The sequence below is a fragment of the Equus przewalskii genome, chromosome 7 (assembly GCF_037783145.1).
Source record: "Equus przewalskii isolate Varuska chromosome 7, EquPr2, whole genome shotgun sequence".
In the NCBI taxonomy this organism is placed as follows: Eukaryota; Metazoa; Chordata; class Mammalia; order Perissodactyla; family Equidae; genus Equus; species Equus przewalskii.
In genome coordinates, this window is record NC_091837.1 from 6,897,871 (window position 1) to 6,918,075 (window position 20,205).

General features: G+C 51.5%; 1 protein-coding gene across 4 annotated transcripts in view; it reads right to left on the reverse strand.

The window, feature by feature from the left end:
* Positions 1-1,949: 1,949 nt before the first annotated feature.
* LIMK2 (LIM domain kinase 2) overlaps positions 1,950-20,205 on the reverse strand; it is a 54,938-nt gene continuing 36,682 nt past the window's right edge. For all 4 annotated transcript variants that reach the window (XM_070628487.1, XM_008542181.2, XM_008542183.2 and 1 more), the window contains 14 exons: positions 18,274-18,409; positions 17,497-17,606; positions 16,711-16,899; positions 15,381-15,486; positions 14,823-15,019; positions 12,937-13,123; positions 12,001-12,087; positions 11,173-11,304; positions 10,873-10,929; positions 8,682-8,747; positions 7,597-7,771; positions 6,804-6,859; positions 5,589-5,746; positions 1,950-3,751 (listed from right to left, as the gene is read on the reverse strand). In XM_070628487.1, the coding sequence (XP_070484588.1) occupies positions 3,607-3,751; positions 5,589-5,746; positions 6,804-6,859; positions 7,597-7,771; positions 8,682-8,747; positions 10,873-10,929; positions 11,173-11,304; positions 12,001-12,087; positions 12,937-13,123; positions 14,823-15,019; positions 15,381-15,486; positions 16,711-16,899; positions 17,497-17,606; positions 18,274-18,291 (1,683 nt within the window). In that variant the 5' untranslated portion in view covers positions 18,292-18,409 and the 3' untranslated portion in view covers positions 1,950-3,606. The remainder of the gene's footprint in view (positions 3,752-5,588; positions 5,747-6,803; positions 6,860-7,596; positions 7,772-8,681; positions 8,748-10,872; positions 10,930-11,172; positions 11,305-12,000; positions 12,088-12,936; positions 13,124-14,822; positions 15,020-15,380; positions 15,487-16,710; positions 16,900-17,496; positions 17,607-18,273; positions 18,410-20,205) is intronic.

Genomic DNA, 20,205 nt, shown 5'->3' on the forward strand with positions numbered 1-20,205 from the left:
CAACAGCCAGCTAACCTACGGGAATTACACTGTGGGGTCTTGTGAGCTGCTTCTGAGAGGGTGACCTGGAAACTATGCTCAGAGGCAAGGTAATGAAGTCCTTCAGGCTTGCCTCTGCTGTGGTATGAGTTTGCAGGTGGCCCTGTGGCCTCCAGGCCAGCACCTTCCTGTGGGGCAGTGGGGCTAGGGGTCACAACCCCTAACTTGTAAAACAATCATAGAACCATTGGAAGGGACCTTAGGGTTCCTCAAGCCTTTTGGACAAAGTGGCCCAGAGGGGGGAAGTGACGCCCCAAGGTCAGGGCAAGCTACCGGCATAGCCAAGAGGAGGAACATTTCTCCACAGCACTGTGCTGGATTGTGCCAGCGCCTCAGCAGGGCCTCCAAGCCCTGATGTCACACTTGGAAGCCTTAGCAGTACTCTATCCACAGAGCTTCCTTCCCAGAGCCCTTCCACTGCCCCACGTGGAGAGGGGGGTTGGTAGGGCCCATTCTCTTCAGTAGGCTGTTCCTAGGAGTCGTCTGCTGAGGGGACCTAGGCCTCAGGGGGTCCCTTGGTGTTAGTGATGCTGAAGAAGAGAGTATTACTGGTTTCTACTTTTTTATAAAAGTATTTCTCTGTATACGTGTTTTATATACCTCATTCTGACACCTGTGTATGAAGTGCAGGAAATTGCTCTGCCATTTCACTTATATAAATAAATTAAAAAAAAAAAAGACTCCGTATTGCCAATTTTTTGTAGGGTACCAGGACACTTCTCTCCTAAGTTGGGAAGTCTTGAGTTACCTTGTCAACACTGTGTGGTGAGCTCTGGCTTTCTCATTCACTCTGCAGCTCTAACTGGGAGGTGGCAACAGTTGAATGGTTGGTAACTGCGCCTCTGTGTTCTGTCATCACCAGGAATCTTTCAGGCTGAAGCTGCAGGAAAGGTGGGTGTGCGGGCAACCCAAAGGGATATTGGTCGCTGCAAATCCTCTCCACGTCAGCATTCTTTCAGAGCTGGAGGTAGTTAAAGGAACATCCATGCAGCCCTTGGCAGGGGCTGGAGACAGGGATGGTGGGTGATGGAGCTACGGCAGCCAGTGGAGGGATGGGTGTGCAGAGGGGGATGGGTCCTTGGGCTGAGGAAGGTCCCTGTGGGGGTGACTCCTAGGGCTCAAGAAGCTACCAATAGGAGTGTTTGTTGGACTTTTACCAGTGGGTTTCAGCAACAGGTTTTCAGCCTCTAGGAATCCCCAGAGTGACCTCTGCCCATGTCCAGACATTGCTTTATAGTTCTATAAGCAAGGAGCACCCTGGAGCGTCAGTTTCCCAGTAACCAGATTCTGCCCTTAAGTTGGACTCCTCAAGCTTTGGGAGAAACCACTTTTGGGTATGTGGATTTATATTGTGCCCAGAATCCCACTAGCCAGATAGCATCATCCTGCCCCATGGGTCATCCGTCCACAATATCCTCTATATACAGAAGCAAGAAGAAACAGGTCGTCTCCTCTCAAGCACTTGTGGGGAAACACAAGGGGTGTGGTCATTTGTATTCATTGCTTCCCATTATGAAGGTGGACCCGGCCCTGAGGAGAGGACTCCAGGATATCCAGGCTATAGGAGTGTATGTATATTAGAGGGTGGGAGTGTAGGGCCCTGAAGGAATGACTTGGCCAGCAGGTGGGAGTCAGTCAGCCCTCTCCAAGGACTGGGCTGCCTCAGGGGGGATGTACATGTTCTCTGGAGCAGGTTGGTGTCCACATAAAGAGAGGGGATTAGGATTCGGGAGCATAAGAATTCCCTGCTGTGGGGAGTCGTGTGACCTGGGCCTGAAAGTGCCCAGCAGTGTTCCTCTAGAAGGGAGCAGGGGAGGCCTTGCACTTCCTGGCAGACAGGCCAGCAAAACCTCCACACGGATTTCCCTGAGCCAGGCCCCAAGTCACTTTTTCACTCTCAGTATCATCAGTTAAGTTAACTGCTTAATTTATTTGGTCTGCTCAATGGCCCAGCGTGGGCCCACCACTCCCACGTTTGCTGGGGACAGCCGAGGCACAACCAGCCACACAATACGGACCTTGCTGCTGCTGGGAGCCCAGGGCTCAACCCTATACAAGCTTGCACACTCCACACCTAAGTATGGTCTATACAGCAAGTAAACTCTGGTCAGAGATGACATCTAATCCCACAACTTATCAGGTCTATGTACAGTATTTCACATATCACCCAACAGATATAACAAGATAGTATTAACAGCAACCACTCTCTTGGATCACTCCCCCCGCCCCGCCCCGCCTCACCCCCTCCAAACAACCACCACACATTAAAGTAATATCCCAAACCCATTCCCAACTTGTTAAATATGGTGCAAGCTCACAGACACTTAGGGAGAGGCAAATCTAGTTGTGTTCAACAGTCCCTAGAGCTCTGGAAGCCAAGGTGGAGGGTGCCCCCAGGGCTCTTCAGTGCCCATGGCTGTGGCTCAGGAGGTGGCAGCCAGGAGCTAGTGAGCTGGACCAGCCAACAAGGGAGGTAGAAGCCAGAGAGCCCAGCGCAGGGAGCTGTCTTCCCCGGCATCTCAGCTTTAGGACTCTGCCACCACCTCTTCCTGCCCAAGGTGCTGCCTGGACCAGCATGGTGAAGGGTGAGCAGTGGCTGCCACAAGGACAAGGCTAAGAGATTGCTGAGATTGCCACTCCCCCGCCTCATACACTGGGCCTGTGACAAGCCACACAGTCCTCCAGAACCCATCTAGCCCTAGGCAAAATGTCTTGGGCTTCTGACTGAGGTGCCCACCAGGTATGAGTGACAGCAGCCAGGATATGGCCTCTCTAGAGGTCAGGGCCCTCTTTCTTTCTCGCCCCCAGCCATTCCTGCACTTGTGGGTGACTGCTTGTTGCAGGCAGAAAGGAAGGCCCAGAAGTTCTCAGTCAGTCTCCAGCAGAACACGAGGTGGAGGCTTCCCCTCACACTGATATGGCCCCTGCACCTGGGAGGTGAACAGAAACCAGCCCTTCCCCTGACTCCTGGTCAGTTCCACCACAAACTGACTAAGAGACTCTTCAAAACCTACTCCCTCAATCCCTGCCCCAAGGGAAGGCAGGACACGAAGTGGAAGGGGCGTAGCACCACTGTCGTTTCACATCCTTGGAGTGCCGCCTGGCCACCAGGCTTTCTCTTGTCCACAGTCTCACTTGAAGTCCTCCTGTACCCAGCTGGACCAGAAACTTCAGAGCCCCAGGCAGGTTCGCCCTGGCATCCTGCCCAGCAGGTCCAGATCACGCTGATTAGTGTAAGCAAGAGCGTCCCAGAATCCCACTGCCAGGGAGTTCCCGAGTGGTCACAAGTAAGACTCCTCCTGGCCCAGGGCCAGGCTTTTTCTTCTTCACAGCTTTCAGGCGAGTGTTGGATTTACAGACAGTAGCCAGGCCCCAAACCTGTGGAGATGTGTTTCCCTGGTGCTGCACCCGCTCGCCTCCTGGGGAGGTAGTAGGGATGGCTTGTTCTGCTTCTAAACAAGCTGCCAATCCACAGGAAGCCCGGACGGCCCTGCCCACAGCAGGAATGGGGCGCAGAGGGGGCAATGCTGGCTGTAGAACGCCCCCCTGCAGGGGGCTGGGCAGGGGTTAGGGGGGTGAGTCCCGGGTCAGGCCATACTGCATGCTCACAGTGTGGTCCAGCTCCTCCAGCTCTGCAGGCAGTGGGATGCCCAGCTCTCCAAGGTACAGGGAGAGGGCCTCAAAGGAGTCCTCCAGTTTTGAGAACGCCGGTCTGGAAAGACAAGGGGTGAGTTAGGGGCAGGTGAGATATGGGCACGGCTATGGGGTGGTGTGAAAGGCAGGTAGGCCTGTGGCTCAACCACATCCTAATTGTATGGGCTCGGGCAAGCCCCTTAACCTTGTTGTGCCTCCATGGGAAATGGGGATGATATAATGTTACTGCTGCTGCAAAGATTAGAGATAACACTGTGAGAAGGCTGGCCTAACTCCAGGGAGTAGCTTCAAAAAAGAAAGTCCAGGAGAAAAAAAGCCCCTCACATGTCTTGGAGAAAATGCAATCATCAAAGGTGGGATTGGACTAAGTGCCTTAAAGATCCTTTCCAGTCCTGAGACTGTTTCCACATCAATGCATCTGCCCAGGAAGGGGCATTTCATAGACTCAGCAGCTCTCCCCAGAGAAAGCAAACACTGGGCTCCTCGTGCTGTGGAAATAGCTCAGCTGCCCTGGAATCCTAAGGCATCTCAGAATTACTCCTCTGCCTCCTCCACGTTTTTGTTTAAGTATCTTGTCACCTTCTCGGTGAGACCTACTCTGACCACCATATTTAAAATTGCAACTTGCACCCTACACAATCCTCTTTACTCAGCTTGACTCGTTTTTCCATAGCACTCGTCACTTTCTAATACTTAGTTTATTATACGTACTGTTTATCATCTCTCTTCGTTAAAATGTGAGTTCCAGTAGGGCGGGCACCTTTGTGTTGTTCACTGCTGTACCCCAGGTGCTAAGAACAGTATTGAGCATATGGTAAGCACTCACTAAGTATTTTTTGAATGAATTAAAGACAAACATTGAGAGTGACTGAGAAGGGATATTAGCTAACAAATATTGTGTAGCTTCTTGTTTTCTCCTCGTGCTCTTCATCTGGCGTTACTGAAGAAGTGTGGTCCTTTGGTCCATGAAGGAACAAGATCTAGAGCCTCGCACTAGCAAGTCCCAGCTGTGAAGTGGACCATCAGAAATCATTTTAAAATAAAGGCTATGTGCCAACTGCTTTTCTTGGTGGGGTGGAGTTGAGGAGTGAGGAGAGTGCTGAAGGGTGCATTGGTTAGGAAATTATGGAAGACATATACATCCTGTGCTATATATTTTGGTAACGCTTAAATTTGTTTTTTTAAAAGAAACACGATTTTTGATAGCAGGAGAAAAAGCACAAGATTCTAGTTTTCTGATGCACAAACTTGAAAAGACCCAGGATAACTTTGGTAATAATGAAAGTGATAACCTGAGAAGAATAAAAGTAATTTTTAAAAGATTTCTTTAAAGGAGAAAATTAACTAAATGCATAAAGATGCCCACTGTAGTAATATCAACTGCAAAGAGAAACTGGAAAAACCTGAACATCTACATTATGTATATTATATGTTCAGACAGCTTCTTAATTGAAATTTCAGGTAGTCAACAAAAATGATAAACAGGAAAATTGGGCAGCAACAAGGAAAATGCAGGGCAAAATATAAAACTTTTCTCTATTTGAGATTATTTAATGATATAAAAAATGTGTGTTTGGACACGGACGGGGAATATGGAAACATGAAGACATTTATTCTGTTAGAATGGTATAGTTTGGGTGAATTTTCTTCTGTTAAATTTTTTTAATGGCTGTGTTTATATCCAGCCTGTGATATCCAGGTCACTTGCTACTACGCCCTCATCTCCCTCCCCTACCTGGCATGTCAGAGTTGTCAGGTGGCTTCAGTGGTTGACAGCCCCTCTTTGAGCTCAACGCTTTTGCCAGCCCCGTGCCTGGGAAGAGCTCAGAAAGGCTGAAGGCTAGGGCCAGTATCCCAGAGCTGTGTGAGCTGGGGGAAAGGGGTGGGGTACCAACCTGCTCTCAGGCTCCAGTTTGCAGCAGATGGCAGCCAGGGGGAAGAAGGCTGGGGGGCAGTCTGTGGGGACAAACTTCTCCCAGAAAAGCTTCACGTTGAGGCCAAAGTCCAGTGTTCGGGGCAGGCAATCAGGATCTGCATACACCTGCCCAATGATCTGCAAATGACAAGTTGGCTGGTCAGGAATGGATTATGGAGGGTGCAGCCACATGGTAGGAAAGAGGGATGTTGGTGTGTGGACAGGAAGGATGAGAAGAAGAGGGAGGTAAAGACTGAGGTTAGAGAGCTGCCCCCACCCCCATCTCTCCAAATCTTGCTGATCCAGACTTGTCTCTCGACTGAGAGAGTCTGGTTACCGAGGAGGGTTTAGAGGAGGCCTCGCTGCGGCGGAAGCACAATGTCTCAAATTGGCATCTGGAGGGGCAGCTTCCACACTTCCCACCCTGCCCTGCTGTGTTCCCTTGCGTCTGTGTCCCCTGCCAGAGTTCAGGCTCTGTGAAGTGCTGGGTCTGATTCATGTCTGAAGCCCTTTGGCGACAGCCTAGTGCTTTGTACACAGTAGATGCTCAGTTGATCTCTATTAAAGAAAAATTTTAAAAACACTTCCTCCATTATTCCAACTGTCCCTTGTCTCCTCTACACTCATCACTTTGTAGGAATTACAGTAGCCTTGGAATGCATGTGGTTGGGTGAGTGCTTCGAGAGAAGACTGAGCGAAGCTCCTAAGGGCAGGAATCTCTCCGAGACTACTCATCCTGTACCCCACAGCGCCTAGCACTGTGCTAGACAGGCCTCCTGGAGTGCCTGCTTCCACTTGTCAGGCGGAGGTGGGGGCGCCACTAGGGCTTGTGGAAGGGGAACAGAGGGAAAGGCTGCATCTGGCCCAGTGCTAGACAGACAGCCACAGGAACAACCTCGTGCCTTTCCTGGTGGAGTTCCGAGTCTCACCTGTGCCTTATTGGCCATGTCACTAAGAGCAGGCCACTGGCCCTTTCTGAGCCTCAGTTTCCTCACCTGAAAAAACCTGCCCAATCCTTCCCAGGGGACCAACGAGACTCGCACGTGTCAAGAGATGTATGATAAACTGTACAACGCTACCCTTGTGTTGATCCTATGGCAAGCTACTCATCTTTAGGAGGAGAAGCCCCAGTCCTGAGGCAGAACACAGCTGTTAGGCCTGCTGCCTCAGGCCTGGCCTCCACGCCGGAGCTCACCTCGCAGAGAACGATCCCAAAAGAGAAGACATCCACTGTCTCATCGTAGCTCTTTCCTTGGGGAACACAGGACAGCAGGCTGTTAGGTTTGGTCCCTTAACTGCTCTGTACTAAGTCTAGGGTCAAGCCAGGCCACACCCAAGAACCAGGGCTAGAATATAATACGTTCTGTGAGGATGCCCCAAAGGCTGCCCAGAAAAGGCGCCATCTGAAAATTACCTCTCCTTAGCCCTTGGGGTGGGCTGCCTTGGAGAGATCTTATCAAACAACACTGCCCAGGATGAAATGGAAGAGAAGTGGACTCCGCCATTAGCTAGCTGTATGCTCCTGGGCAAACCACTGAACTTCTCTGGGCCTCAGACTCCAAAAACCCCTCCATTTCTGAGGCCTCACAACCCTGTGCATTTCAAGAACCCCAGCCAGCATCTCTGGCTGGTTTTAGCATTATCCACAAGGGGGCACCACACATCAGTTCTCAGCGTGGAGAGAGAAGAAAAGGCTGCAAGTTTGGGCAATAAATAGCCTGAGCTCTCAGCTACCCTTGGGACACAAAAGCCACAGTCAGATCTCGCCCTAGGCCTTGGATGGGACACTGACCAGCTCGCAGCTCAGGGAGGAAGGAGCTTATGAGGCCTGGTCTGGCAAAGGACAAAAAAGATCCAGCTCTCAGCTCTGGGTACCTGGCCTTAAACTTCACAGGCCTCCCTTGGAGCTCCCAGGGCTCTGCTGCGAGATGTGGGCCCCCACTCCCCTCTGGGGGCACGGCACGTCCCCTCAGGGCATCAGAACTCACCGTTCAGCATCTCAGGGGCCATCCAGTAGGGGTTTCCCACCACCGTGTAGCGCTTCTTACGGTCGTTCTTGCGCAAGGTACGTTTCTTGGTGGTGGCCTTCTCCACTGGGGGCCTTTTCCTCTCCTCGACTATGAGCCGTGACAGCCCAAAGTCTGCCACCACCACGGTCTTGTCCTGGTAGGACAAGGGCCAGGTCAGGGCTTGGTGGGGACATTCCCAAGAGAAGCCATTGAGAAGGGTAGGAAAGGTCTGTAGCCAAGGAGAGGCAGAGCTGGAGCTCTCTGGCGGCCAAGGTTCTAACAGTCTCATTTGTGCACACAGCCGATTCCCCAGATGTGGGGGTATCTGTAGAAGAGCCTGGAGGGGTAAGGCTCCGGGACCTAGAGAGTGGAACTCAGAGGCAGGACAGGGGCTTTCTTTTATTTTGTTTTTTTCCCCATCCTGCTTTTTTCCCAAAAAGATTTAAGGCCATGGCTAGAACCAGGATAAGACAGAAAAGGACAAGGTGGAGGCAGTCAGGGAGGGAACTTGGGAGATAAGCTCTTCAAATAGCTACAGAGCAGTCATGTGGAAAAGGGATTAAGATTATTTGGTGTCGGTCCAGAGGGCAGAGCCAGGGCCAGTTAGTGGACACCCAGGAAGCCAGATGGCAAGTCAACAGGAGGAATAACTCTAACAACCAGAGCTGATGGGCCAGTGGGAGAGTGCTGGCCCCAAACCGGTCACTGTAATTTACTAGCTCTGTGGCCTTAGGCTGAGGCTTTGGTGCCACAGTTATAACATGGGGTCTGCAGTGAGCTGCTTTGCAGGACCACCATGGGGCAAAACCAGGAAAAGTGACAGGGCTCTACATACAGTTAAGGAACTTCTGAAGTCCCTTTCAACCAAACGATTTGGAACTGTGTCTGCAGGTGTCTGAGAACCCCCGGAAGAGAGAGGAGGGCATCGAAGGCAGCAGGAAGGGCAGGATAGGAGCCCTAGGAGACACCTCTGGTCTAAAGCAAGAGGAGACAGTCAGTCTCCTTTGTGACAAGGAAGCCAGGAGGGCTGGCCCTAGGGGGAGACCCATAGCCGTGGGACATACCAGTTTGATGAGGCAGTTGTGTGAGTTCAGATCCCGGTGGATGATACACATGGAATGCAAATAGGCCTGGAACAGAAGTACACGCTGAGGCTGATGGCCAGTAAATCAACCAGACGCTGATGCCGGAATTGGGGGCCACGGAACCCGTTCTTCTCCCAGGCCATCCCCACCCAGCTTCAGAACCCAACCTGGACTCCAGAGCCCAGACCCTCCTGCTGTTACTCCCTTGTCCCAACACCGAAAGAAAACCAAAGGCCACCTGGGCTTCCTCTCTCTCCCTGCTGCCATCTCCTGCCCATCCTTTGTTCACTCACCCTAACCCAGTGGCTGCTCTAAGCCCTCACTGCTCTCTGCTAAAGTTCCTAACTCTACTGGGCCCTGGCCCTTGCATGCCCCCAGACCTTCTACCTGTTTTACTTAGATCCAGGCCATCTGAAGTGAGTGCCCTCAGATGCACTGTTGCCGGCCCCCTCACACCCACCTTCACCCCAATCTCTAGATTCAGCCACCCTGGGTCCTTCCTGCCTGTGATGGGGGAAGAAGTGATCTTCTCCCTGTCTGGTTGGCTCTATATTCCTGATATTCCCCTCCCCTGAGACTCGGCACCCTCCTTGCTCTCTGTCTACACTTTAATCTCTCCCTCTTCTACCCAAATGTTTCTGAACAAGTCTCTGTTTGCTATTTCCCCCTCCAGGCCTCCGCCTCTGGCTCTTGTCACTCTCTGGAGCCACTTGCTTTTCCTTCCCTTCCTTTCCCCAGCAAATGTGGAGGGAGCCACTCCCCCTCCCCAGCACCCTGCAACACTGCTTCCATCCCCTAGGCTCCTGGAGCTGCTCAGAGACCCAAGGAGCTCTACCTGAATCACCTGTAGCTTGTGACCTGCTGCCTATCCCCTCCTCAAAGGTGGCTCACACCTCTCCCAAGCTACCTGCCCGAGACTGCTGGCTGCCTGCGTTTTCCTTCCAGCCTCCTCAATGCCAGCCCTTCTCAAAACCATCTTCTCTTCACATGCGGACCCCCACTAACCACACATCAACCTCAGCAGGCACCTATCCTAGCTCTTCCCAAATCTGTTTCTAGACCACCACTGCCACCCCCTAACATCTGGTAAATGACACCCCCATTGATCTAGGCACCTCAAGCTCCCCCAACTCCTCCTCCCCTTACCTCTGTTCTCTCACTGCCCACCAGTCTCCCCATTCTAACTCCATCTTGCCTCCCAGTCTCCTGTCTCCACAGCCATACCTTAATTCAGAAACCTGAAATATTTCATTAGCCCCCTACTCACGTCTCCCTGCCCTGAGTTCTCCCAACTTTACCCTAACCTCCTGACGACACCAGACTCATCTTGAAAAAAGCACAGCCTAGTCACAAAATTTTCCTGCTTAAAAATATTTTACACCTATCTTTTTGGCTTCCTAAATAAAGTCCAGACTCCTTAGCTTGAAACACAGGGACCTTAAGGTACCCCTAGACGAATACTGTCTTCATGGACCCCACATAAAGAGCAGTGACTAAAAGCTCAGGGTTGGAAGTCAATTGACTAGCCCAAGCGCCTAGCTCTGTCCCTTTCTAGTCTCAGCTTCTCATCTGGAAACCAGGGTGGTAGTAAGGAATAAATATGCACGTGCATGTTAAGTTGCTCGGCCCAGTGCCTGGCATATAGAACACTCAGCAATTATCACTGTTATTATTGCTATGTTTGGCACCATTATTTCCCAGGCAAAATAAACTATTTCCTCCTCTCTCCCCCCAAGTCTTTGCTGCTTTCATCACCCTAACCTTGGGGCCTCTCTGCCAAGAGGAACTTTTATCCAATTCTGACCATCCTCCAGTGCTCAGCTAGAACACACTTCCCTCTTCTCTGATTTCCTAGGTGGTGAGGTATTCTGCTTGCTGGACACCTCTGCGTCAGCAAGGGCAGGCCACCTTGTGCTAGTTTGCTCCTCCAGTTTGCCTTGCCCATATCTTGTTTTCCCTTGAAGATTTAGAATTCGTTGAGATAGCGTTGTGAGCTGAGAACAGCCAGCTGGGGGCAATTTCACTGGCACGGAGAGCAGCTCAATAAGTGCCTGCTGAATGACCCAGCAAAAACAAGCTGTCCAGGCTGGGGTTTCTGCCTTCCAGCGCCTGCCCACAATCTTTGCACCTCTCCCGACCCCCCGCTGGCAGGGTTGTTGGCAGGACTCACCATTCCAGAGGCGATGCCTTTGGCAAAGCTGACCTTCTGCTGCCAGGGGAACGGGTCCTGCAGGAAGGAAAAATGCTCATCAGAGGCTGTTGGGCCTATCCCCGTTGTGGTCCAGGCCCCACGGGTCAACATGGTCTGCCAGTGAACCCTCCCTGCCCGTGCCAAGCCCCGCCCAGCATGGCCCTTTGTAGGCAAAGCGGGGAGCCTCTCTGGCCCTTGTAGTTCCATGGTAGTGGTGACATAGGTATCCCACTGACAACCCACCAGGGCTCCTGGGGACCATCGGGGTGTTGTGCTCACCACACTGCGCAGAAAGTCCTTCAGCGTGCCCCCCTCAATGTACTCTGTCAGCAAGTTCAGCTTCTTGTCCTTGTACAGCACGCCAATGAACTTGAGCACATTGGGGTGGTCCAGGCTGCGCATCACCTTCACCTGGGGGTGGGGGAGGACACGGAGGGTAAGTGATTACTTCCCACTATGTCTTCCTCACCCCTTCCCTCTAGGGTGTCAGTCTGGTAAGTGTTACCTGCATCTCCTACCTCTCATCTTACATGATGGGGAGGAACACCTCCACATGGATGGAGATGGCCTCACAGGCTCACCCTTGGGATCTTGCCTTTCTAGGAATTGCACTGGGAGGAACTGGAGTGGGAGGGTCCAAGAGTGAAACAAAGGCCTGGAAGGCAGCATTTAGACCACAAGTGCGCCCAACTGAAGTAATGGAGCAACTTGGGAGAGGTGGTCTAAGTGCTCAGTGGGTGTCACTTTTCTGGGAGGCCCCACTCCCGGTTCCCTTAGCAGGGTGTTTAGGGGGTCATTATAGCATCTGCTCTACTAAATTGGTCTGTTTCCAGGTCCATCATCCCCATTATCTGTGAGCTCCTGTGAACCACCTCTCACTTGTTACTGCATCCCTCATGCCCAGCTCGTGCTGTCTTAACAGGTGTTCATTGAAAAAATAATTATGCTATAATTTAGAGGGGCAGGGACCTTCCTCTAGTGCTCTCTGCTGCTCAGCCTTTAAGAAAGCGATTGCAAACTAAGCTTCCTCTTGAAAACACTGTTTAATAAGGTCTTTCACCTTTCAATGGTGACACCAAACTCCTAACCCCTACGCCACCTTTGTACCTCAGTCAGGAAAGTCTTCTGTGTCTCCTCGTCACACCGAATTAACTCCTTCATGACCATCACTTTGCCCGTGGCTTTGTGCGTCACCTATAAGGAGGGAAACTGTTACCAGTGCAGAGACCAGAGGCAGTTCTGAGGAACCATTTGTGAAAATCTATGCAATTGGCCATCCCCATCCCTTGGAGGACACACTGAGCTGGATCAGACTGACAGAGTTCATGTGTAGAAGACACAGCACGGGGCAACAGGAAATTCAGAGGGGAGCATACCCTCTTCCCTGGAGAGCTGGGCATGCACAGAGGAGAGGCGAGAATCCAAAAAAGGGAAGTGCAGAAGGAGGCAGGAGGGGATGCTGCCAAGCCAAGCAGGAGCTCTGGTCATCTGACACAGGGGTGAGTCCCTTGGGTGAACAGAAGTCTGGGGGCAGGAGGGTCAGTGCCACAGACATGCACCAGGGAGCTAGGTGGGTGGGGTGTGAGCTCTTGAGCCCCACTGCCCCGAAAGCTGAGACATATGGCTTACCTGACCCCCCCTCCCAGCTCTCAGCAGAGGAGGAGGAGGAGAGAAAGAGAGAAGGTTAGTCCCTGAGACTGTTCATCAGGGAGGCAGAAGCCACTCTCCCTTATGCTCCCTGCAGCATGCCCAGCACTGAGGCCTCTGGGCACCTAAAAACACCCAATGACTGGAGGCAGGAGGGCCATGGGCACAGCTCGTCACAGCCCAGGTCTCCAGGTCCACCAAGCTCACTGCAACAGCAATGCTGCCCTTAGGTGGCCTGGGAGGGTGGGGGGTCAGCCCTCACACCATCACCTGCAGCCAAGTAGGAGGCCTGGTGTTCTGCAGGATGTGGGGTGACGTTATGTGATGAGAACTCCCTGAAAGAAGGCGAGAGAAAGCTGGGGACACGGGGGCAGAGCAGCTACTGCCTGTGCTCACCTTGATGGCCTGCCCAAAGAAGCCCTTCCCCAGGACCTCCCCGTGGATCAGGTCACAGGGCCGGAAGATCTGCTGTGAGCAGCTGCTGGAACAGCGGAGGGACTCTGAGCGGCTAATGTCACGGCTAAGCAGCAGGGGCTCCTTTGGGGAGCTGGGGCCAGGGGACTTGGATATGCTGTTACTGCGCCTGAGAACAAGGAAAGATGGAGGTAAGGATAGGGTAGTTCTCGGAGAGCCACCAGGAAATCCTGGAAGCAGGAACTTCAGGGCCACCCTGTCCATTCCAATGTCTGTAGTTCAGGTGCTATGAGGAGTGGGAGGGAGACCCACATCATACAGATGTGCCGTGTTGGGGCTGCAGACATCAGTAGCTTATTTAAGCATGGTAAAAACACATTCAAAGTGGGAACCTTGAGTACTTCTCGTCGGGAACAATTGACTAGACTCTACTAGCTTATGGTGATCAATATATAACAGCACCGTAGATGGTAATCCACCACCTTCCATGTCTGCTTGATTCAAGGCACTAACCAGGTTAGAGTGATAGCCTACCATCATCCAAAAAACGGTCAAATGGGATTTTGGGATTTTGCATATCTTTGTACCTGTCTACACTTAACAAATTTTAAAATAAAAAGCATGTATGGTTTTTATAGCAGCAAAGCCAGCGTGTTTACATTTTTAAAAGCAGCCAGTAATAGTAATGGGTGAGGACTGTTCCTCTGACTTCCTGAAGAAGGGACAAGGTTGAGAGCACTGCAGGCGAAGTGCAACCCCGCAAACTTCTCTCCAGGGCATGGTCCTGTTTCACTTGGCCTACCCAGAAAGGACCACTTGCAGGCTTCCTAGCCTTTGCTCTTTTGCTCTGCCTCCCCCCAACTGTGCCCACCAGAGCACACAAGATGAGCTGTCCCCTCTCCTGCATGACGGCCCTCCAGATATCTAAGCAGCTCTCTGGCCACCCCCACATCTTCCCTTTCCCAGGCCATGTGTTCTCAGGCCTTCTCTGCCCTCTGGCGCCCAGCCTCCACCAGCTCACTTGTGCTGATTGAGGCCAAGAGGGCAGTCAGGAGTGATGGGAGCAAGCTGTGGGGAGGGCCCTGAGTGATTCAGTCTGTTTGGTCAGGCGGGTGGATAAAGAACCCGATTCCTAGTGATACTAATGACACCTCACATTTGCTGAGTGCTGACCCTATGCCAGCACTGTGCTACTTTGCATCCCTTTCCACACTGAATCCTTACATAATTGGTGAGACAGCCACCTCTATCTTGCAACTCCACTTCACAGATGCAGAAACAGAGGCTTGGAGAGATGAACGATTTCTAAGGGAGGGAGCAGTATGGGCATGTGTGCCTTGAGAGCTGCTGCTCCAGGCTCCTGTTCTTTCAGTCTCTCCACTTGGCACCTGCACCCAGGGCGAGTGCTCCCTCCCCATGGACCTGGACAACTGTGAGGTTTTGCTTGCTGGTCCCTCAAATGTAAAACAACCTACTTTCATCTCTTGCTTTATTGTTTATAACATCCTTATTTATACTTATTAATCCTATCTGTGCCCCTACTCCAGCCTCTGAGCCCCATGTTTTTCTCACAGACCATGATCTCCTTTAGGGTCCAGCATTGCCGCCTCCTGTCCAGCTCAGAAGTTCAGTGGACAGAGCTTGACCCTCTGGTTTCTACGGAAACCTGGCAGACAGCTGGGTCAGATCACAAACAGGCCCTGACTATGAATTGTGATCCCCGTTGGGGGAGCTGGGTCAGCACAATCCTCATAGCCTGCCCCTAGTCAGCTGGTTCTCTTCCTAATTCTGCTGGCCTTCGAAAGCCAGCTCTGCCTCATCTAAGGGATTGGCAGGGGTCAGCACAGAACTGGGGTGGGAGGCAGCACCTCAGAGAACGTCTCCTCAGCGTCCCTTCCAAATTCTCCTTGGTGTCCAGGGTGCTGAGGGTATGGGAGTGTCTGGTGTTCTGCATGTGGGGAGAGAGCCGGGCATCCAGCCGCAGGTGGTCCAGGCGCTGGGAGACGGGGTCGTGTTCAATCAAGAGCTGGAGCGTCTGGCTTGTCTGGCTAATTGCATCCTCTACCTGTGGCCAAGAGCAGTGTAAGGCTGGCTCCCACAGGCTGTCCCATCCCAGGCCACCCACTGTCAGCCCAGATGATCCAAGTGCAGTGTGGCCAATGCTCAACTTGGCTAATGGTGGCCTCCAGCTGCCGTAGCCCCACGGTGCCCTCTGCCTGGCATCCTGTCAGCTTCCCCATCTGTCAGGCCATCCCTGCTGCCCTGGGAACATGCCAGGCTGACACAGGAGGTCACGAGTGGTCACAGACTCAGTGACAAGACAAAGAGATAGAGTCGGGGTGGGGAAAGGTAAAGGCCAGAGTCTGATCTCCCAGAAATCTATTTCATGTCCCACCCCTACGAGACTGACTGGACACACATGCTACCTCCTCCACTCGGAGTGTGCGGACGGGGGTCCCATTGATCTCCAGGATGCGGTCCCCAGGGTGGATGGCGTTGCGGTTGTTGGGACTGATGTGCATCCGGTTGACCCTGGACCAGACAAGAATTGAAGCAAGGCAAAGGCATCCTAAAAATGGGCCTGACCATTTCACACATGCAGGGAAGGCTCACCAGGCCCCAGGCCCCCGCTGACCTCCAAGGCCCAGGCCGCTCACAGGGAAAGGCAACACCCTTCACAGATGCCTCGTCTCAGTGAAGGGCACTCCACTCGCCCAGTGGCCTACGCCAGAAACTTAGATGTCATCCTCCCCATCGAGAGTTCCCTCACTGCCCCCAACCCTCACCATCTTGGAGAATCCTTCCTTCTATCACCAGACACCAAAATCTCTCATCTGGATCTTACAACAGTTTAACTGGTCTCTACAGGCTTGCTCGCTTGCTCCTCTCCCGTCCAACTTCCATACCAGCCATCCTTCAAAAATGCTAACCTGGTCACGTCACCCTGTTGCTTAGATCCCTCGATAGACCTGCTGAGTCTTCATAATCCAGGCCCTCCATGATTTAACAGCCCCCTCTCCGGCTACTCCCAACCACCTAATCTACACCAGGCACAACCAGAGACTCCCACCTCTGCCCTGAACACAATTCCCTCCCTCTTTCATCTAATGAGGCTTTAGAGCAGACCTCAGCTTCTCCTGACTACCCCAATCCTAGCACTTCTCACCTATACTGCAAGCACCCAGTGCCCAGCACAAACTCAGTGCACAATCACGATTTACAGGGTTAGCAGCCATAGGTGGCTCATTACTGGTATTAGACGGACACAGATTCCTTCCCCTTCTGGTCTCCGGCCTGGACCTAGAATGGAGGCTTTCTCCTCCTTCCTCCATTCATTCACTCAACTAACAAAACAATCATCAATGAACACCTACTACATCCCAGGCACTGTTCCAGGTCCCGGGCATGCAGTACTGAACAAGACTAAGTTCCAGAAGGAACTTGTGGGGAGGACAAATGATAAACTAATACACATGATTAAGCAGATAATTTCAAAGAGCAAACATGATCTGAAACCTGACATGTGAAAGGTGAACAATTCTGGCATCAAGTGTCTGGTGGGAAGCGGCCTAGGCACAGAGAACAGTAAGTGCCAAGGCCCGGGTGTGATTACAGTATAGTGACCTCAAGGAGAAAGATATGGGATGAGGATGAAGGGAGCTCTGCATAAGACTCTGGAGTTCTGAGCCACTTGAGGCCCATCTATGGACTCTGCTCACTCACGAACCTCTGCTCCAGGGTTCCCAAAATACTCACTCTTTTACTTGCACAGTGGTGGCGTAGTTGGAGCAGCCACTCTCCACGGACACGGAGAAGCCCCGCCTGCCCTCAGTGGTGGCTGGCATGGAGATGTGTGTCACGGAGTAGGGCAACTGGTCCTGAACAGACTCCGTGGAGAGCCTCTCAAACATGGGTGCCAGCACCACCTCATTGTGGCACTTCCCACTGGGGAGAGGAGCATAAAGGGGGCTAAGATCCTGGAGCCCCACCTGGAAGCCCCCAGCAGCCACTGCACCATGTGGCTTCCAGCAATAGCATCCACAGTCCCATTATGACTGCCCTTGCCATGATTCTAGCTGGCTGCTCAGAATGAGGAGCCTGGGTTCTCTGGGGCAGGCTGGGATTGCGGATGAAATGGCCTGTGTTCTCTCCACTCTGCCTGACTCACAGTGAGAACCCAGCCCCCTTCCTCTCTGGGTCTCAGCCTGACTTCATTGGTCAGTCGAGGCAGTTGGACTAAGTGAGCTCTCAGGGGCCTTTGCCTTTAATATTCTGGGATCCTTTTTCAAGAGCACCTTCCCAGCCATCCTCTTCCTCTGGGAGGACTGCAGGGCAGAACATCGTTTTCCTCACAGCAGGTAAGAACAGAGGGCAGGGAAATGTTAACCGTTTTGCTTACAGGTTACAGAGCTGGTTAAGAGCATTGCTGATAGGAATCCAGTTCTCTGATACCCCAGTAGTCTTCCCACCCAACTCACACTGCCACCTGTCCCTCTCTATGGGCCACTCTTGTAGGGGAGAGATACAGGGCCACCATCTTACCAGTAGAGGGTGGCGTGCTGCACCAGGGCATATGCGTCCCCATCCTCGATGATCACCTTGCAGCTCATGCAGGCAAAGCACTCTGGGTGGTACTTGAACTCCCCGGCCACCTGTGAGCAGGTGAGGAGAGGGGTGGACAGACGGAGGAAGTGAGTTGTCACTGTTGCTGGAGTGAGGGTAGGGGTGGGTCAGTGATCTCTGATCAAGGATCTACAGATCCCTGTCATAGTCTACCTCTGCACTTGAGCTTCCAGAGTAAGTGTCAGATTGGTGGCTCCTTGTCATTTTTGAGATTGCAAAAAACTGTTTTGGTCTCAGCCATGAGAACAAGTCCTCAGAAGTAACCATCCCCACTAGAAGGCCAACACAGGGTTGGCAAGTCTGTGACTAGGTTCAAAGCCCTTTGTTTAGAGCAGGTAGGGGAGGCGGTACCTCTCTCTGCCAGTCCATTCCGGGGTCTCTTTTTCTGATTTCCTAAACACAACTTAGGTGTATCCACCTCTCAACCTGTACTGCTCTCCTTTAAGGCCCGCATCCCATGGTATTGCGTCTCGTCCCTGCCTGGCCACCCACCCACTCCCAACGCCGGACTGTTAAGTCTTTGAGGGAAGGATCTTGCCTGGCTCAGGAGCTCAACAAACATCGGTTAAATTACTGAATAAATAAACAGAGAGGCCTTGATGAATGGCCTCAGAAGATGAATGTCCATGGAGAACCAGAGGCGCCTTCAATGGACTCTGATGACCAAGAGGGACAGAGGTGGAGGGACTCACTCACCATTACGGGCCCTGTCATCAGCAGAGAGCACCCATGGCAGAACTCCCCAAACTTCCCCCAGTAGTCCTTGTGGCAATAAAGCTTCCCATCCTTCTCGTAGTACCAGTTGGTGAGGGAATCCTGGCATTCTGAACACCTGAAAGGCAAGACAAGAACAGAAACTCTTCTGGATCCTTGGAACAAGGCCACACAGGCTGTGCCTGCCTTTCAGGTCTAACAACAAAATGGACAGACCTCTCTTTGATCCAAGGCCAGAATGGGGGAAAGTTACAGTTTACTGCTATCTCCCCAAAGGAAGCTGGTTCAGAGTGAACAAGACCCCAGAAACCAGCTCTGTATTGCCTGCCTGAGCTGGCAGACCAGTGTTTCTTAACCTCTTTGGGTCTTGAAACCCTCTGAGAATCTGATAAAAGCCAAGAAGCCTCTCCCAGAAAAATGCACATACAAGGAAAATGTGCACGTAATTTAGGTACAGGCTGTGTGTGTGTCAATGACTGAAGCCTATTCACGGCCCCAGTTAAGCACCTCTGGTCTAGACAGATAGCTTGATGAACCAAAGACGCTCAATAACCTCCACTCTTCCAAACCTGCCCTGTTAGCCAAGAGTACTACCGATGTAGCATTCTTGCGAAAACCATGTTAAGCCTCAAGAAACAACCAGGCAAATCCAGAATGTGGCTCATTCTATAGACAGCTGGTCTTGACTTTTCCAAAAAGTTAATTTCTTGGGGGGGGGGGGGGCGGGGGGCGTTGCATAGGGATTAAAAAAGCCTAAAGACATAGCAACCAAATGCAACACGTAAATCTTAGATTTGATTGTGGATTGAAAAAGCAAACAGCCATGAGTGACATTTTTAGAACAATTATGGAAATTTGAATTTGGACTATACATTAGATTATATTGTGAAATTACTGTCAATTTTCTTAGATGTGATAACAATACTTTGGTTATATAGAAGAATTCTTAGAAGAAACATATTACAGTAATTAAGGGTGAAAATCAAAATACCTACCACTTGTTTTTAAACAGTTCAGCAAAAATACATAAATAAATACATTGTGTATATGTGTGTGTGTACACATATAGACAGATAAAGAGAAAGTGGCTTAAAGTTAACAAATGATGAATCTAGGTACAGGATCCATGAGTGTTCGTCGAACTATGCTTTTGACTTTTCTGTTTATTTGGAAAATTTCTCTTCTTTTTTTTTTTTGTAAAGATTTTATTTTTCCTTTTTCTCCCAAAGCCCCCTGGTACACAGTTGTATACTTTTAGTTGTGGATCCTTCTAGTTGTGGCATGTGGCATGCAGCCTCAGCATGGCCTGATGAGCAGTGCCATGTCCGCGCCCACGATTCAAACTGCTGAAACCCTGGGCCTCCGAAGCACAGCACGCGAACTTAACCACTCGGCCACAGGGCCAGCCCCTGAAAAATTCCGAAATAAAATGCTGGGGGGAAAAAACCCAAAACTCCATTAGCATTGTGTGAGATGTACACGTTAGACCCACGGCTCCTTTCTCCTCCAGTCACCTGGTTGTGACGCTCCACCTCTCAGTCAGGTCAGGTGTGTTCTCAGGCCATGTCTGCACAGACAAGCTCCTCCTTATTTCTGAGCCTTCCAGCACCCAGAGCTAAGAGCTCCCTGGCCTGCTGAGCCCATGCCACCTCTTTCTAGTCAACAGACTATTCTTCTTGTCAAGGCCTCTCACCACCCACATGAGCCATAGCCTTGCTTCTGAGAGGCCGGGTGGAGCTGCCTCTTGGTTTGAATCCTGACTCTGCCACTTACTAGTTATGTCATCTTGGGCAAGTTATTTCACTTCTCTGACCCAGTTTCCTCATCTGTAAAAAGGGACTACTGTGAAAATGAAATAACATGTATTAAAGTATGGATAGTTTATATAAAAGGCCTAGTACAGTAGGAACTCAA